Source organism: Orycteropus afer, unplaced genomic scaffold (genome assembly GCF_000298275.1).
Source record: "Orycteropus afer afer isolate SDZICR_OR568_19922 unplaced genomic scaffold, OryAfe1.0 scaffold00136, whole genome shotgun sequence".
Lineage (NCBI taxonomy): Eukaryota > Metazoa > Chordata > Mammalia > Tubulidentata > Orycteropodidae > Orycteropus > Orycteropus afer.
In genome coordinates, this window is record NW_006921723.1 from 5,953,540 (window position 1) to 5,970,309 (window position 16,770).

A 16,770-nucleotide genomic window follows, 5' to 3' on the forward strand; every position below is an offset into this window, starting at 1 on the left:
GCACTTCATCCAGGGTAGATTTGTTAGTTCTTCTGGCAGTCCATGGTACTTTCTCCAACACCACAACTCAAAAGCATCAACTCTCCTTTGGTCTTCCTCATTCATTGTCCAGCTCTCACATGCATATGAGGCAACTGAAAAGATTATGGCTTGGGTTAGGTGCACCAGCACTTTAAAGAGGTCTTTTGCAGCAGATCTGCCCATTGTGTGATTTCTTCCATTGGTGTTGTGAAACCAAGTAATATGAAATCTTTGATGTCAATCTTTTCTCCATTTATCACGATGCTGCTTATTGGTCCATTTGTGAGGATTTTCATTTTCTTTGTGTTGAGGTGCAATTCATAAGGCTGACTGTAGTCTTTAATCTTCATCAGTAAGTGCTTCAAGTCATCTTCAGTTTCAGCAAGCAAAGGTATGTCATCTGCATATCTCAGGTTGTTAATGAGTCTTCCTCCAATCCTGATGCTGTGTTTTTCCTCATCTAGTCCAGCTTCTTGAATTATTTGCTCAGCAAAGAGATTGAATAAGTATGTTGAAAGGATACAACCCTGACACAGTTTCCTCCTGGTCTATATACATGTTCCTCCTGAGCACAATTAAGAGTTCCAGAATTCCCATTCTTGTCAATACCAAAAAAACCAAACTCACTGCCGTCAAGTTGGATCTGACTCATAGCGACCTCTCCTTGGGTTTCCAAGGAGGTATCACTATGGAAGTAGATTGCCCTGTCTTCCTTCCGAGGAGTGGCTGGTGGGTTTGAACGGCCAGCCTTCTAGTTAACGGTCAAATGCCTTAGGCACTATGCTACCAGAGCTCCTATTCTTAATAGTATCCATAATTTGTTACGATCCACACAGTCAAATGCCTTTGCATAGTCAATAAAACACAGGTAAACATCTTTCCGGTATTTGCTTTCAGCTAATATCCATCTGATATCAGCAATGATATTTCTTGTTCTACATCCTCTTCTGAATCCAGCTTGCGTTTCTGAAAGTTCCCTCTCAATATACTGCTGCAATTGTTTTTGTATTATCTTCAGCAAGATTTTGTGTGTGATATTAATGATATTGTTTGATAATTTCCACATTCTGTGGGATCACCTTTCTTTGGAATGGGTACAAATATGGATACAAGATAAGACTGTTGTTGTTGTGTGCCGCCGAGTCGGACCCAACTCATAGCAACCCCTCCTTGGGTTTCCAAGGCAGTATCACTACAAAAGTAGATTGCCCAACCTTCCTTCCGAGGAGTGGCTGGTGGGTTTGAACTGCCAGCCTTCTGGTTAGCAGTCAAGTGCCTTAGCCGCTATGCTACCAGAGCTCCCAACAAGATACTCAACTTTAATAGATAACGTCAAACCACCGTTTTCCAAAATACCCTCCCAATGGGAATGTGAGATGCCTTGCCCATGCCTGGAAGTGTCAATTCTTTTCATCTTAGCTGCTCTTTTATTTTCTTTTAATAGTCTTACTACAAGATAATAAGGCAGGCTCCTTGAAGCAGGGGGTTGGGTTTCTTCTGTTCACTGATGAAGGCCCATGCCAGAATGGTGCCTGGCACTCCTGTCTTGGCTCCACTCTCTGAGGTTCCTGTCCTCCTGTCCTTCTCACTCTGACTGGGATCCTGTCCCTATCTATCCTATCCCCTCCTTGGGTGCAGGGATCTGTGACTTTGGGCCAGTTAGCAACCCCTCTGAGACTCAGCTTCCCGTATAGGAAAATGAGGTTACCCTAGCAGTGACCTTATGGATAGGGTAAGTGACCTATGTCCCAAGCCAGGCTCAGTTGACAGCCAGTATCCTGGGACAGTTCGTAATTGTTCAGCCCTGCTCTTAAAGAGTCCCAGTCTGGGTGGTAAATTACATGGTTCCTTGCTCAGGGGAGGGAGGGCATATTTCTGAGGTGTCAATGAGAGACACAGGGTCGGGTCAGGTGAGGTGGGGCCCCATGCCCCTATGGAAGCTCCCTTTTCTCTGTGCCCTGTGAGATAGGATGCTCAGTGAGCTGCCCCCCATGCCACCTCCTCCAGGCAGCCTCACCTTCAGGTTAAACCTGCTCTGCAGCTCCTGGAGGTCCATCCGGTGGTACAATGCGGTGACATCATGCCTTTCCTCCTGGGGTGCTGTGGCCTGCCCAGGGTGGGTGTGCAATCATATTGGGGTGCCGGGGCCCAGGCCCTCAGCCCCTGCCCCTCTGGCCCTGCGAAGCCCAGCCTCACATTTGCCAGCTGTGTCTCCAGGTCCAGCACCTGTGCCATGTCCTTCTGCACCAGGAAGTCATTCTTGGGGAGGTTCATGTCTGCCCTTAGCATTATGGCCACCGAGATCATAAACTGCAGGTAAGCATCCCGCACCTGGGCCAGAGGGTGTGGGGTGGGTGGCGGGATGCTGCAGGACAGAGTCGGGCATCCCCAGCTACCTTGTCTACTGCTCATTGGGCCAGCCCTGGTCTCAGGACTCACAGCCTGGGATGAGGGCTTTCAGATTGCCTATGCCCCCCAGGCCGGGGGCTTCATCCTCACATGGCTGACTCTGGCTGCCATTCATTTTCCCCAGAACAAGCCTGCCTGGAGGGACTCATGGGGTTGGACCAGCTGCTATCCCTGACCCTGAGCCTTGGAGCTGCCCCCGAGGGACACACCAGGCAGCTCCAGGCCTCAGTGAGGTCCAGCCCACTTTTCTGCTGTGTGATCTCAAGTCCTTGATTTACACAGCTTTGCTGGCTCTTCATGGGTTCTCACTAAAGGTCAAGGCCACCAGGTGCCCAAGTCAAAGGTGAGCCACCTTGGCCAGCCTCCTTCAGCTACAGTGACCTTGGATGTTAGTCTGAGGCCTCTCCCTACCTCTTCCCCTGCTGTATCTGCTGGGTGCCAAGGGAGAGGGCTGTCCTGGGGACTGAGGGTCAGGAAGGAGTCCTGGGCATGCTAGTCCCCCTGGACCTGCTGTCTTCATGCCCACCCTGGGACAGGCTTTCCTCACTGCAGGCAGGAACCCCCGAGGCCACCTTCCCATGTTCCCTGCTTCCAGGTTGGGCCAGTACCCCTGGCCCATCTTGGCGCATGTCACCTGCTCTGACCATGGCTGTCTGGTGTGGGCCTTGGTGTGATGACTCATTTCCTGTTGCTCTGCAGAACTTCTGAGCCTACTCTCTCAGCCCACAGCTCTATACTTTGGCCACACCCATCCTTTTCCTTGGCTCTATCCATCCTTCAAAGTCTTGCTCACAGCTCACCTCCTCTAGGAAGCCCACCTGTATTGCACCATTGGTGATTGCACACCTCTTGCCTTTGTACACTCTGCTGCCCTCCTTTGTCCTTCCTCCCGGTCCTTAACCTCCAGGTGAGTTGTCCACACTCCCCCATACCCCAGCAGCCCTTGCCCTGCTGGCCTCCTGCCCTCCTCGCCTGGCTGGCCACAGGCTCCTTGTTTCTCTCTTCTCTTGACTATGGGCTTCCTGATGCAGGAGCAGAACATCTAAGGGTACAGGCTCAAGGCCCAGGCTGCACACTTGTTCTGCAGTGGTAACATGGAGGTGACCGTGTGCATCCCTTGGCTGCTGAGGCTGAGCTGAGCTCAACCCTAAGCCTGGCATGGGAGTGTTCCAGGCCAGGGGATGATGGTTCAGACCATGTTTCCAGCCCCCAGTGCCAGGCTCCACTCACAAGGTGCTCCAGAAAGCTGGCTGAGGGGGGGTCATGGGTGTGCCTGAAAGGGTGGATGAGTGAGCCATACTTGGAGGTGGCAGGCAGGGATATGCAGGAGCGGGGGCTGGGGTCCAGCATGGGAGTGGGGTCCTGCTCACCTTCTGGCTGTTGCCCTCGTTGAAGTAGTACTCCCGGGATGGCATGCCCAAGGTGGGCTGGTCTATCTGGAGACACAGAAGCTGTGAGCCTGGCCCTCTCCTCCCCCGAACTGCTTGGAAGGGGCGGGGAGGGGCTGGGGACGCCTCTCCAGCTGGAAAGGGGGGCAGTGGTGGGGTGAGTCCGGTCCCCAGGGCTCCTTAGCTCTGCTCTGTAAGTGCACGACATAGAGGCAACAGGCTGGGTGGGAGGGTGGGTCACCTCCTGCAGGGCCTCGAAGGCTCACATGGGCCTAGAGTGGGGGCATGCCCCCTACGTGGCCTCACATTGGCCTTCTGACAAGGGACCAGAGGAAGTTCCCTCAGGATAGGCTGTCACCCCTGGCACCAAATGCCACTGTTTATCCCTAGAGCCAGGCTCATCACCTGAGGCGCTCTTCCCATGGAGGCAGAGGTGACGGAGAGACAATGCCGACTGGTCAACACAGGCTGGACCAGAGCTCGCCCCGCCCCTTCGGTCCTGCCTCCGCCCCTCTCGCCCCCGCCCTGCCTTTGACGCAGCCTTACGTAGATGATGTGGCGGCTGGAGTTCTGGTCATCATTCCAGATGAAGAGATCGATGAGGACGCGCTTGTTGAACTGAGTGTTCATTACGGCCAGCTGCTTCTCTAGCTTCCACCTGGGACCTGAGGAGTCAGTGTTCCCCGCTGGGGGAGCGGCAGACCCTCCAGGGTCTCTCAGCCCAGCCCTTCCTCGGATGGGGACAACACCGGTGGGTGCTAGACCCCTGGTGCTCAGGGACTCCTGAATGGGTCATGGCTGTGAGTTGAGCGCACCTAGGGGGCTGAAGGGACTTGAGGGCTGCACTTCCCCAAAAAGCCTGCGGGCCACAATTGGGCCCTCTGCATCGTGAGTGCTGGGTGCCTCCACAGGCGTGAGTTGGGGAGGGTGCAGAGCAGAGTGCAGTACTCGTCTGGCCTGTGCCCAGGGGCCTGGATTAGGAGATGAGCCCTTCCCAGTGCTCTAGAAGGGGAGTGCCACAGAGTGGGAGGGACCCACTGCCAGGGGCTCCTATCATCAGTGGGCACAGACGCCCCAGCTCAGCCTAAATCTTTTCCCAGGACCCAGAGGTTGGGCCTCTGGGGGCTCCCAGAGGAGAGGGAGGTCAGCGTGGTCCAGGTGGTCAGCCTGAGCTGGGAGCCAGGAGGGCGCCCTCCTTCACAGACCCTCATCCACTCCTGAGGTCCTCTGCCTGCCCTACTAGAGGTGGTCATGGAGCCTCTGGACTCACCTATGGTCTCATTCCAATCGTCCATGGCTACTGGCCAGCCTCCCATCGCCTCCAAAATTTCCAGCAGTGGCTGGGAGTCTCGCTTCTCGATCATGCCTGAGGAGGAGGTGGCGGTCACTCACCTGGGCCCCTGCGTGTTGCATTCATGCTGTCTTGCACACCCAGCACATCTCCAGCACCCCCCTCATTGACAGGGAGCTGGGGGCTCTGTAGTGCAGGACGCAGCGGGGCCTGGCAGGAGCAGCGCCTGACCTGGACGTGAAATGAGACCAGGAGGGTTGCTAAAGGCACAGAGAGGGCAGGCAGGACATCAGGCCTGTGAAGCCAGAGAGGAGAGGAGGGTGGTGGGTGGTGAAGGGAGCCCCCAAAAGAGGGGCAGCCAGTGAGGCAGCAGAATCTGCTAGGTGATCCTCTAATTGTGGCATGCGGTGCACTAAGCGGGTATCAGGGAAGGGCTGGGGGAAGCATCCTGCAGGGACTTCCGTTCCCAGAAGTGTGATCCGTTAAAAACTTGGGATGGAATTTAAAACTCCGCTTCTCAAATGTAGCGATGGTCTGCCAAAAGACTTAGGAGAGCTTCAGTCAAAAATTAAGCAGAGGTGGGGACGGGGGGAGAGGGGCAGCTGCCTGCACCAGGAAGGGACTGCTCACACTGGAGACTTGACCGTCAGCATCTATGGGAGGCACCCAGCCTGGGGTGCCCAAGTGGAGGTCTCAGTAGGACACCTCCCCCCATAGAACTTGGGGCCCAGAGAGTCCTGATCTCAGGTATACTGGAAATAAACCCACCCTCCTTCAGGGTACAGCTGGAACAACAGCGACTTGACCCCTGGACCAAGTGGGGGAAACGTCTTCACACAGCATCCATGATCGCTGCCTGGGCCTGCAAGCCCTCAAGCAGGAGCCTAAAGGAGTCCCAGGTGGGTGGCGCCCAAGCGGAAAGCAGAGGAGCTAAGGCAAATTCTTCAATAGGAGCCAAAACACCAAAAATCCCTTCCCCCACCACAGTTTTCCAGTGGTCGCTCTGGGCTGGCATCCTTCTCCTGGTGAGCAGATGTGACCTGGGCTGGGTCAGGCGTGGTGGGGGCAGCTGGTAGGAAGTAAGTCTGGGCCTGGAATGGGTCCAGCACAGGGCGCCCTTATCAGAATCCCAAATAACACTTGCTGCCAGGGGACGTGGAGGTGCCCTGGGGACCTGATGCCTGGCTCAGGCCTGGCTGTGACCCCTTCACTCACTCTCGTTCATGCAGGAGCGGTACAGTGTCTTGGCTTTCTGCACGGCCGGCCGGTCCTGGGAAGTGGAGTTCTCCAGCACCCCTGGGGGCCGAGGGGAATGCTGGCTGGCTTGCTGGATAGAGGCCCAGCCCTCTGCCGTGCTCAGCAAGAGGTGGTCCCTGTGAGGCCCTCATGCTAAGAGACCCCCATCCATCTGCATCTCCCTGGACACGGGGAAATGGGGCCCAGGGGGCCCAGGCCTGCCCGCTCACCCAGTCAGCCCAGACTCCCAGACTCCCACTGGCAGGCACCCAGTCTCCCCTCCTCCCCGCCCCCCAGGCCACTCTCCACCTTTGAGGATGACTTCCAGCTCGTCCCGAAGGATGTCAAAGACGCTGTACCGTGAGTTGGTCTCAGGGATCACGTGGTGCTTCAGCCAGCCACCACATGCGTACTGGTAGAAGTCGTCACACGGTTCCTGGGATGGGTCCATGTTCTGGAGAATCCTGGCAGCTGCTCCCCACAGAGGAGGGGGGAGGAAGAGGAGAGATAGATTTGTGGATGCTCCAATAGTCTCTTCCTTTGGAGATGGACTGTTGGATAGCCGACCCTAGCTGTGTGTCCTTGGGAGAGTTCATCATCCCCTCTGAGCCTCAGTGAGATTGAAAGCAAGGAGGGCAGTCACCCAACCTGGAGTCAAGTTCTGGTGATACCACTTAATAAGCATGTAGTCTTTGAGCCATCATGATGTCCCCGAGCCCCAAGTACACTCGCAGTCCTGCTCAAGGACTCAGGTGCAGGTAGAGCTATGCTGGCACACAGGCACACAGAAGCTGCTGGCTCAAGCTTCTGGCTTGGGCCTCTGTTCTCCTGGTCAGCACCTCCCACTGGTCAGTGCATGTGACCTCTTGGTGTGGGATGTGGCTTGTACTACCTCAGGCAGGGTTGTGGGGTGACTTTGCTCTAGGACCCTGGAGTATGCAAGGGACGGCCTGGCCCAGGGGCTTCCAGCTGAATGCTCTCAGCTGGGACCACTGGGGCTGGACCCTCCCCCAGGGCCATCCCTAGAACTCTCCCCAAGACCCTCCACCTGGACCCTCCCTGAGGACCCTCCCTCATATTCGCATTCCATGTTCTCCCAGCCTAAGTTGCCTTTGAGGTTAGGTCTTTGCCAAAAGCGTCACTATGGGCCTCTGTGCCCCCCACAGTGGCAGAAAAGCCACATTTCTGAGCTATTTTCACTAGTTGTGCTTCCTGCCACATCCCCTGGTTTCTCAGCTGCAAAAAGCAGTGCACGGTCTCCATTTGTAAGGCCTAGGCCCAGTGGAAGCTTGAGATCACAGAATACCAACGAGTCTGGAGAAGACTCCAAGGATCTCAGCAATTGCTTCAGTGTAGCTCCCAGGGGTCCTACTCCTGGGGAGGCTGAGGCCAGCTGGTGGGGTGCAGCAGGCAAGAAATGGGGTGAGAGCCTGACTCCTGCCTTGAGGGCTGGCACTGCCTCCTTCCTCCCCTCTTCGTGCTGAGCCCAGGTCCACCCCACCAGGGTCTAGTGGCCACAGGTCTCCCAGTGGCTGTCCTGGCCCTTGTCACTGTCATGTCACAGGCGGCCCAGCCCCTGGGAAGGGCAGTGAAGGCATGAGGCCAGAGTCTTACCTGCTATCACACAGCCGGGGGTGGTGCAGACCTCGCTCATCTCTTGGATGGCTGCAGGCAGGAAGTGGCGTGAGCAGAGACAGGCTGGGCTGGTGGTGCCGGGTAGGGATGGACAGGGCCAGGTGGGCACTGTGTCTCACCCCCTGCTCTGCCCCTGGCACCCAGGCCTGGGGCCTGGAATCATGGGGAGCCTTGTCCTTGCTTGACACCTGCAGCCTAGAGCCCCTCCCCACCTTCTGCCTCCCTGATTCCCAGCTGTCTCTTGAGAGCTGAAACTGGGTATTCTGTCCTCCCTCGCTCTTGCCCAGCCAGATCTTAGTCAGGGGCCAGCATCTCCAGGAAGCCTCCCTGGGCTTTCTTCTCTGTACCCCCGTGGTCCAGTCTGCTGCCTGCTGGTTTTACAGTCACTGCCTGAAGACTGGGACGGAGCAGAGCCTCCCACTGGTGTCCTGTCTGTTCCCTCTTCCTGGGGGGTGCTCTGGGTGCCGGGTGATGGGTTGCGGAGTAGCTCTGCCAGGTGCCCTGTCCCTCCACAGATCCCACCCACAGGAAGGCCGAGTTTCCAGCCCATGGCTTGGGCCCACGTTCTGGTGGGGCGGGAAGGCTACCTCGGGGTTTCCGCTCTACACTGGTCCTCTTGTCCTTTGAGAAACAAAGCAGACTAGTAAAAGGCAGCAGCCGCTTCCCTGGGGAGAGACAGAACACTTGCTCGGCTGCCCGCCAACCTGCCACCCCTGGGACAGTACCGTCTTCCTACATTCAGGGTCCCAGGGTCCTTGGCGGCTCCCTGCTGGACTGGGGTCTGCATGCAGCCCCCTGCTGTTCCCCTGAAGTGAGTGCTGGTCACCATGGCACGAAGATGCAGGAACTTAGGCATCTCTATTTCCTGGTTCCCATGTCTATGCTTCCTGAAGGGCCTGATTGGGTGGGTAGGGAAGTTGGTGTTGGGGGGGGGAGAGCTTACCCTGGCTTGCTAGCTCCACCTCGTCCTGCCCTCCCACTGCACCCCTAGACTCCACCCACCCACTGGGTCCCAGAGGGCTCCTGAAGAAGCCCCCTTGACTTCCTCTTCTCCCTGGGGTGTTCACCTTGAACACCAGGGCTGCAGTCCAGACCCATACAATGGGTCCTACCAGGGCAGAACAGCGGGGTCCATTGGAGGGGGTGGTGTGAATCTACCCTGGAGATTTTTTTTGTCCCATTAATGACTCTTAGCCCAATCCTTCCACTTTCACTGTTTATGGAAGGTGCAAAGAGACCCTACTCCATCCCCCCAGCTACACCCTGAGGTGGCTGCCTGGTCAGCCGCCCATCTTCTGGGGTGGGCTGTGAACTCTTCCCAGAGAAATGCACTGGGGAGAAGGGAAGGAGAACACCAAGTTCAAGGAGAGGGCAAGTTGGGCCTGGACACCTGCAGAGCTGGCTGGTGGCTGAATTTCCCACCAGAGGAGGCACACAGAGACCTGGTAGGAGGGACTGGGTATTGTTTCAGTCAGGGCTATAGGGCAGGGTGAGCACCTAGCTCCACCCCTGGGCACACAGACTATAGAGAGGGTGCTGGAAGCCACGTCCGTGTTGTGAGCTCTGGGGGCTTCTGGCCATTCAAAAGGTGAGTGAGGGGAGATGTTCTCTCCCACCTGTTAGCTACTGTTCTTTCCATCATCCTGTTATTTATCCACCAACCCAACATCTTTTAGTACTTTTAGCAAGCCAGACTCAGCACAGGCCACTGGAGATGCAGATGTGAGTCCCACAGGGTCCCTGGCCTTGAGGAGCCCACTGGTGGGAACACAGATGGGAAGAGAACAAGCTGTGCTTCAGGGAGCATGCACTGTGGCGAACTTTTCTTAGAGGCAAAGCTAGCTTCAGAGAAAAGGATAATCCCCACAGTCCAGAAGCCGAAATGAAGTGCTGAGTGGGGGCTTAAATCACAGCTACTCCAGGCTCAGTCATCCAGAGCCTTGGGACTAGTGGCCAGACCTTGGGCCTCAGTGAGCCCTCCCTCCCTCCTTTCCAGCCAGATCTCAGTCAGTCAGGGGCCAGCACCTCCAGGAAGCCTCCCTGGGCTTTCTTCTCTGTACACCCCTGGCCCAGTCTGCTGCCTGCTGGTTTTACGGTGAGCCCCACCAAATAGCTGACTAATGGATCATCTTCCCTCCTGAAAAATACATTACAAGAAGGGATTTCTCCTTCTGATTGGGATGTAGAAAGTCCCAACAGACTCTTTTCTCCCACTAAAACAAAAATTTGATTTAATATTTTTCATCCATGCTTTGTAGTTTTCATATATACACATTTTAATGGATTGGAAAACTCATATTGTTGATATATCAGTTTTTTCCCCAATGTGATCTATAGATTCAACTCGATCTCAATCAAAATTCTAGCAAGCTATTTGGTAGACATCCACACACTGATTCTAAGGTGTATACGAAAAAGCACAAGACCCAGAGTAGCCAGTACAATGCTGAAGGTTGGAGAACAAACATGACCTCATTTCAAACCTTACTATAAAGCTTCAGGAATCAGTGCAGCAGGGCATTGAAAGGCTAGCGACATAGATCAGTGTAACAACAGAGAGCCCAAAAACAGACTGCTACAAATATAACCAACTGACCTTTAGCAAGGGAGTGAAGGCAATCCAATAGAGAAAGCATAGTCTTTTCAACAAATGGAAAACGTGTTATTCATCCATGTGCCAACGAAATGAACCTTGACACAGATCTTGTACCTTAAACAAAAATGAACTCAAAATGGATCACAGATCTAAATGTAAAATTCAAAACTATAAAACTTCAATCCACTCTTATGCATGGGCAGTGAATAAGGAAGACCAAAGAAGATTTAAAGCTTTTGAGTTGTGGTCTGTCGTGGAAGAAGTGCAGCTGGAATGCTCCTTGGAAGCGAGAATGGCCAGACTTCATCTCATGTACTTTGTTTGTGTTTCTGAACATGACCTTCCCTGGAGAAGGATATTATGTTTAGTAAAGTGGAGGGTCAATGAAAAAAGGGAAAGCCCTCAAGAAGATGGATTGACACAGTGGCTGCAATGATGGGCTCAGGGATAGCAGAGATTGTGGAGCTGGCACAGGACTGGCCAGTGTTTCATTCTGTTGTGCATGAGGTCACTATGAGTTGGAGATGACTTGACAGCACCTAACAACAACAACATAAAACTTCTTGAAGGAAACATAAGATGAAACATACATGACCTTGGGTTTGGTGATAAGCTTAACATGATCCAAGAAAGAAAACTGATACAATGGACTTTATTAAAATGGAAAACTGTGAAAGACACTCTTAAGAGAATGAAAAGACAAGGCACAGAGTAGGAGAAAATATATGCAAAACACATACCTGAAAAGTTTTGTATCCAAAATATATAAAGAACCCTTAAAATTCAACAATAAGAAAACAAACAACCCAATTTAGAAATAGGTGAAAGACCTGAACAGACATTGCACCAAAGAAAATGTACAGTTAGAAAAGAAGCATATGAAAAATGCTCAATGACATTTTTCATTAGGGCATTGAAAATTAAAAAAATAATGAAACACCACTACACCCATAGTTAAACCAAATCAAACTCACTGCCGTCGAGTCGGGTCCAACTCATAGCGACACCTCCTTGGGTTTCCGAGGTGGTATCACTTCGGAAGTAGATTGACCAACTTTCCTTCCAAGAAGTGGCTGGTGGGTTTGAACCAGTCAGATGCCTTAGGCACTGTGCCACCAGAGCTCCTACACACCTAGTTAGAATGCTTAAGGACAAACAAGCAAAAAAACTGACTATACCAACTATTGGCTAGGATGTGGAGCAAGGGGAAATCTCATTCATTGCTGATGGGAATGCAAAATGGTGCAACCTTGGAATGCATTTTGACAGTTTCTTACAAAAGTAAATAAAGTCTTACCATACAATCCAGCAATCTTGCTCTTAGGTATTTACTAAACTGATTTGAAGATTTATGTCCACAGAAAAGCCTGCCTGTTAATGTATACAACAACTTAATCCATAATTTCCAAAAGCTAGAAGCTACCAAGATATTCTTCAATATGTGAATGGATACACAAACTATGTTACATCCATATAATGGAATATTATTCAGCAATTTAAAGAAATGAGCTATCAAGCTGTGAAAAGACAAGGATGAATCTTTAATGCATATTGCTAAGTGAAAGAAGTCAGTCTAAAAAAGATACATACTGTATGATTCTAATTATATGACATTATGGAAAAGGAAAAACTATGTTTTACTGAATGTAGAAAATATTCTGTATGATAAAGTAATGGTGAACGTAAGATATGAAGCATTTGCCAAAATCTATAGAAGTTTACAGTGCAAACCTTTAGTGTATACAAATTTAAAAAATCATTTAGGAAGTCAGAGGATCAGAAGGGAATGCAGAATGAGAATCTAAGTGTATTACAAATGTATGAAACAACCTTACTGAAAGTGGTTGGGAATAAGGTGCTGGCCTAGGTACCTTGGAAATGAGTGGAGTGTGTAAGACTAAAGGCAAAAAGAACTGCACATAAGTGCTATATTCTAATTCATAAAGTTATTCCCCAAGGGGGGGTTACAGTTATGAAATCATTTATACATGTACATGTATATAGGAGCTCTGGTGGCATCATGCCTAAGGCATTTTACTGCTAACCAGAAGGCTGGCAGTTCAACCCCCCGACCCCCCCAGCCACTCCTCGGAAGGAAGGTTAGGCAATCTACTTCCTTAGTGATACCACTTTGGAAACCCAAGGAGGGGTCACTATGAGTCGGATCCCACTCAACAGCAGTGAGTACATATGTATATTGGATTTGAAGAAGTAAGTAAATAGATGGAAATGGTGAAAGCCAGGTTTATCACTGTTAGAGTGAGAGGTTACAGACAGACAAGGGGAGAAAGCTAGAATGATCCATGCAGTAATGGAATAGAGTTGAAGATAAAATGAATAAATTCACTGCCGTCGAGTCAGATCCAACTCATAGGGACCCCTCCTTGGATTTCTGAGGTGGTACCACTATGGAAGTAGATTGCCCAACCTTCCTTCCGAGGAGTGGCTGGTGGATTTGAACTGCCAACCTTCTGGTTAGTAGTCAAATGCCTTAGGCACTATGCCACCAGAGCTCCCAGAGTTGGAGATACCACTATTAATTCATGTTTAGCTTTATATAGACATAGATGGTAGCATATAGAGCTATTAATAGATACGTGTATACATATAGGTTAGTACACACAGCTATGTATTTCTTTGCTCTGTGAGCTGAGAGGACTTACAAGCAACACCACCTAGCTAGCACCCAGATCTTGGTGTCTAATATCATTCTCCAATAAAAAGACCTTCAGGGCTCCTTGAAGAAATGGTTGATTGTACAATTGGGACAGGAGATATGTAATATTAGCCTGGAGTTCCAGAAAGTAAGTAAGTGCTAAAAGAAAAAAGAACAACAACACAACATCCCACAATGACAGGTGTGTGCCAAAGGGGCACAGGAACCCACTGAAAGAACTCCCAGTGGTTGAAGTCACAACAATCTGAACAACAAAGTAGCACTGGATTATATCCCACACTATAAAATAAATCCATGCTGCTATAAATCATTGAGTAAGTAAATACACGAAGGAAAAGAGAGAAATCTCTGGTGCCGAAAATGCCACATAATTTATATGGATGCTTCACCCTAAGGGGGTGGAGCATTTCCCCCCACTCCTTAAGTATGGGCTGCCTATCATGACCTTCTTCCAAAGAATACAGCAAGGAAAAGGGGAAAGAAAAGAGTAACCTAACAGTGAATAAAAGGAACCCTGGTGGTGCAGTGATTAAGTGCTCAGCTGCTAACTGAAAGGCTGGAGGTTCGAACCCACCCAGCTGCTTAGTGGAAGAAAGCCCTCGTGGTCTGTCCTCATAAAGCTTATAACCTAGGAAGCCCTGTGGAGCAGTTCTCCCTACAGAGTGGCTATGGGTTGGAATCAGTCCGATGGCAAATAACAATAGTGAAGAAACCTGATAAACTCCATCTTAGTGGGAACATCAATAGTGATAAGTCATATTGATAGAATCTACCTTTGATATGATGTGATGAGAATGGCATTTTACCTCTGTGCTATTCCTCCCCAAACACACTATTCCAGTGTAAAAAACCCCACTGCCACCGAGTCAATTCTGAGTCATAGTGATGCAATAGGACTGCTCCACAGGGTTTCTGAGGCTGTAAATCTTTACACAAGCAGACTGCCTCATCTTTCTCCCATGTAGTGGCTGGTGGGTTTGAACCACCGACCTTTTGGTTAGTAGCTGAATGCTTTAACCACTGTGCCACCACAGCTCCACTCGAGTATCTCTCGCTCACTGCCGTTGAGTCGGACCCGACTCATAGTGACCCCTCCTTGGGTTTCCGAGGCGATTTCACTACGGAAGTAGATTGCTCAACCTTCCTTCCGGGGAGTGGCTGATGGGTTTGAACCACAGCCTTCTGGTTAGCAGTCAAGTGCTTTAGGCACTACACTACCAGAGCTCCTCCACTTGAGTATAGTCATGAGAAAAAGATCAGACAAATCCCATCTGAGGACCATTCTACAACACAGCTCACCAGTAATCTTCAAATCTGTCAAAAATCATAAAAAAACAAAGTCAGAGAAACTATCACAACTAAGAGGAACCTAAGGAGACGTGGATACGAAATGTAATGGGACATCCTGGGTGGACTCCTGGGATAAAAAAGGACAGGGGGCAAAAACTGAGGAAATATGAAAAAGTACAGGCTTTAGTTAGTAATATGGATAAATATTGTTTTTTAATTGTGAAAAATGAACTATACTAATGTAAAATATTAGGGGATACTGAGTGTAGAGACTCTGTTCTATCTCAGCAACAAATCTGTAAATCTAAAATTGTACTAAAATGCAGTATTTACTAAAAACAACAACATACACAAAAACAAACACATTCTGAAGATAAGGTCTGAGACCTGTGGAACAACATCAAGCAGTTTAGTGTATGTGTCCCTAGAGTCTTGGCATAGTGACAATATGAGTCCCAGCAATTTTTAAGGAGTATGATCAAGAATTTTTCAAAGTTTCTAGTAGACATAAACCCACATATCCAGGAAGTGCTGGGTATCCCCAGTAGGGTAAATACAAAGAAAGCCACACCCAGAAACCTCAGTCAAGCTACTGAGAATTAAAGAGAAAGAAATTTTTAAAAGCTTCCGGAGAAAAAAGGACACATTACATTCAGAGGAATAAGAAGAATAATAATGGCTGACCTCTCATCGGAAACAATGGAGGCAAGAAGAAGAAAAAAATCTTTTAAGTGCTGGAAGAAAAACCAAAATTGACCAACCAGACAGCAACATCAACAAACCCTTTCCGCTTAGAACTATCTATCCAGCAAAAATATATTTCAAAAATTAGAGTGAAATAATGCATAGGAAAGAAGGACACAGGGAAAAGGTAACCACAGGGAGAAATGGGAAGCGAGCTGTTACGTTATGGAAATTGCAATCAGTGTCATAAAACAAAATGTGTATGAACTGTTGTATGGAAAATGAATTTGGTCTGTCAACTTTCACTCAAATCACAATTTAAAAAAAAAAAAAAAGGAAGAAAACCTTATGGAGCATGGTCTACAATGACCCACGTGAAGTCACCATGAGTAGGAATCACCTTGATAGCAAATGGTTTAGGTCTACCTCCTTTCTCTATCTTTGTTTCTCATCACTTTCCTTGACATGCTCTGTTTCATTTGAACTTTAAAATCAGGTTGTCCAGTCATCCCAATAAATCCTCTTGCTACTGTTGTTATTAAACATCTAGACCGATGTGGACAATGGATGTCTCTGTAATGTGTGTCTTTATTCCCATGGACACAGTGGGACCTGACCCACCCTCTGGGTCTCTTTGAAGGTCCTTCCAGTCATCTTCCTGGAGATGTGGCACATACGTATTGACTCCCAGACATTTTCTAACTTGTGGCTGTTGTACAAATGGTCTTGCCAACCACTACCTCTTCTAGCTGCCTGCTAGTTGTGTCTGTGAACGTGATGGGTGTTGCACTGCTCACTTCACACACGCCCTTGGTGCACACGCCCCTAGCACTCTGACTTTCTTTGTGTGGTGGTCTAGCCAGCTCACCTGCACTTTCCAGGGCTGTGCTGTTACATGCAGTGTATGTGCCGACCACTTCTCTGGACTGAGTCCTCTGTCTGGCACTCCCTACCCCATGCTGGCCAGTGGGGATGGTGGACAGCCTGGAAAGGAGCACTGTGAGCACTGCCCCAAAATTTACCAACGATTTTGCCATTTTAAGAAATGATCTGTGGTTTGGTAGAGGATATTTCTACATATGGATTTGCATGTGCTACAAACGTATTCAAGTTTATAGTAGAGCATACAGGGGGAAAGGTATGCCGATTTCTTAGCTGCAATCGAACACTGTGAGGGACTGAGTCACTGAGCTGGAGGGCTCAGGAGCATCGTCTTGAGTGCATCTATGTTAATTGATATAACACAGTCCATAAAGGGAACGTTCTACATCCTGCTGTGGTGATTAGTGACTGGAGTCCTGAAAGCTTGCAAGTGGCCATCTGAGATGCACCTGTTGCTCTTCCTCCATTCTGGAGCAGAGGAGAGTGAAGAAGATCCGAGGCACAGGAAACAGTCCAAAGGACTCATGGACCACATGAACCATGGCTTCCACATCCCTGAAACCATTTGAACTAGATGGTGCTTGGTAACAACTACTGACTGTTTTGATCAGGATCACAAGAGAAAATCTTGGATACAGAGAGAGAAAAAAAAAAAAAAAAA

The 16,770-nt window shown here is 50.0% G+C and overlaps 1 protein-coding gene across 1 annotated transcript in view; it reads right to left on the bottom strand.

Moving 5' to 3' along the window:
• MMEL1 (membrane metalloendopeptidase like 1) overlaps positions 1–16,770 on the bottom strand; it is a 58,159-nt gene that overhangs the window by 8,308 nt on the left and 33,081 nt on the right. The window contains exons 2-10 of the mRNA XM_007945437.1: positions 8,568–8,645; positions 7,960–8,010; positions 6,655–6,816; positions 6,325–6,405; positions 5,089–5,184; positions 4,365–4,483; positions 3,801–3,866; positions 2,218–2,352; positions 2,039–2,128 (exon numbers count right to left, since the gene is read on the bottom strand). Of these exons, the coding sequence (XP_007943628.1) occupies positions 2,039–2,128; positions 2,218–2,352; positions 3,801–3,866; positions 4,365–4,483; positions 5,089–5,184; positions 6,325–6,405; positions 6,655–6,816; positions 7,960–8,010; positions 8,568–8,645 (878 nt within the window). The remainder of the gene's footprint in view (positions 1–2,038; positions 2,129–2,217; positions 2,353–3,800; positions 3,867–4,364; positions 4,484–5,088; positions 5,185–6,324; positions 6,406–6,654; positions 6,817–7,959; positions 8,011–8,567; positions 8,646–16,770) is intronic.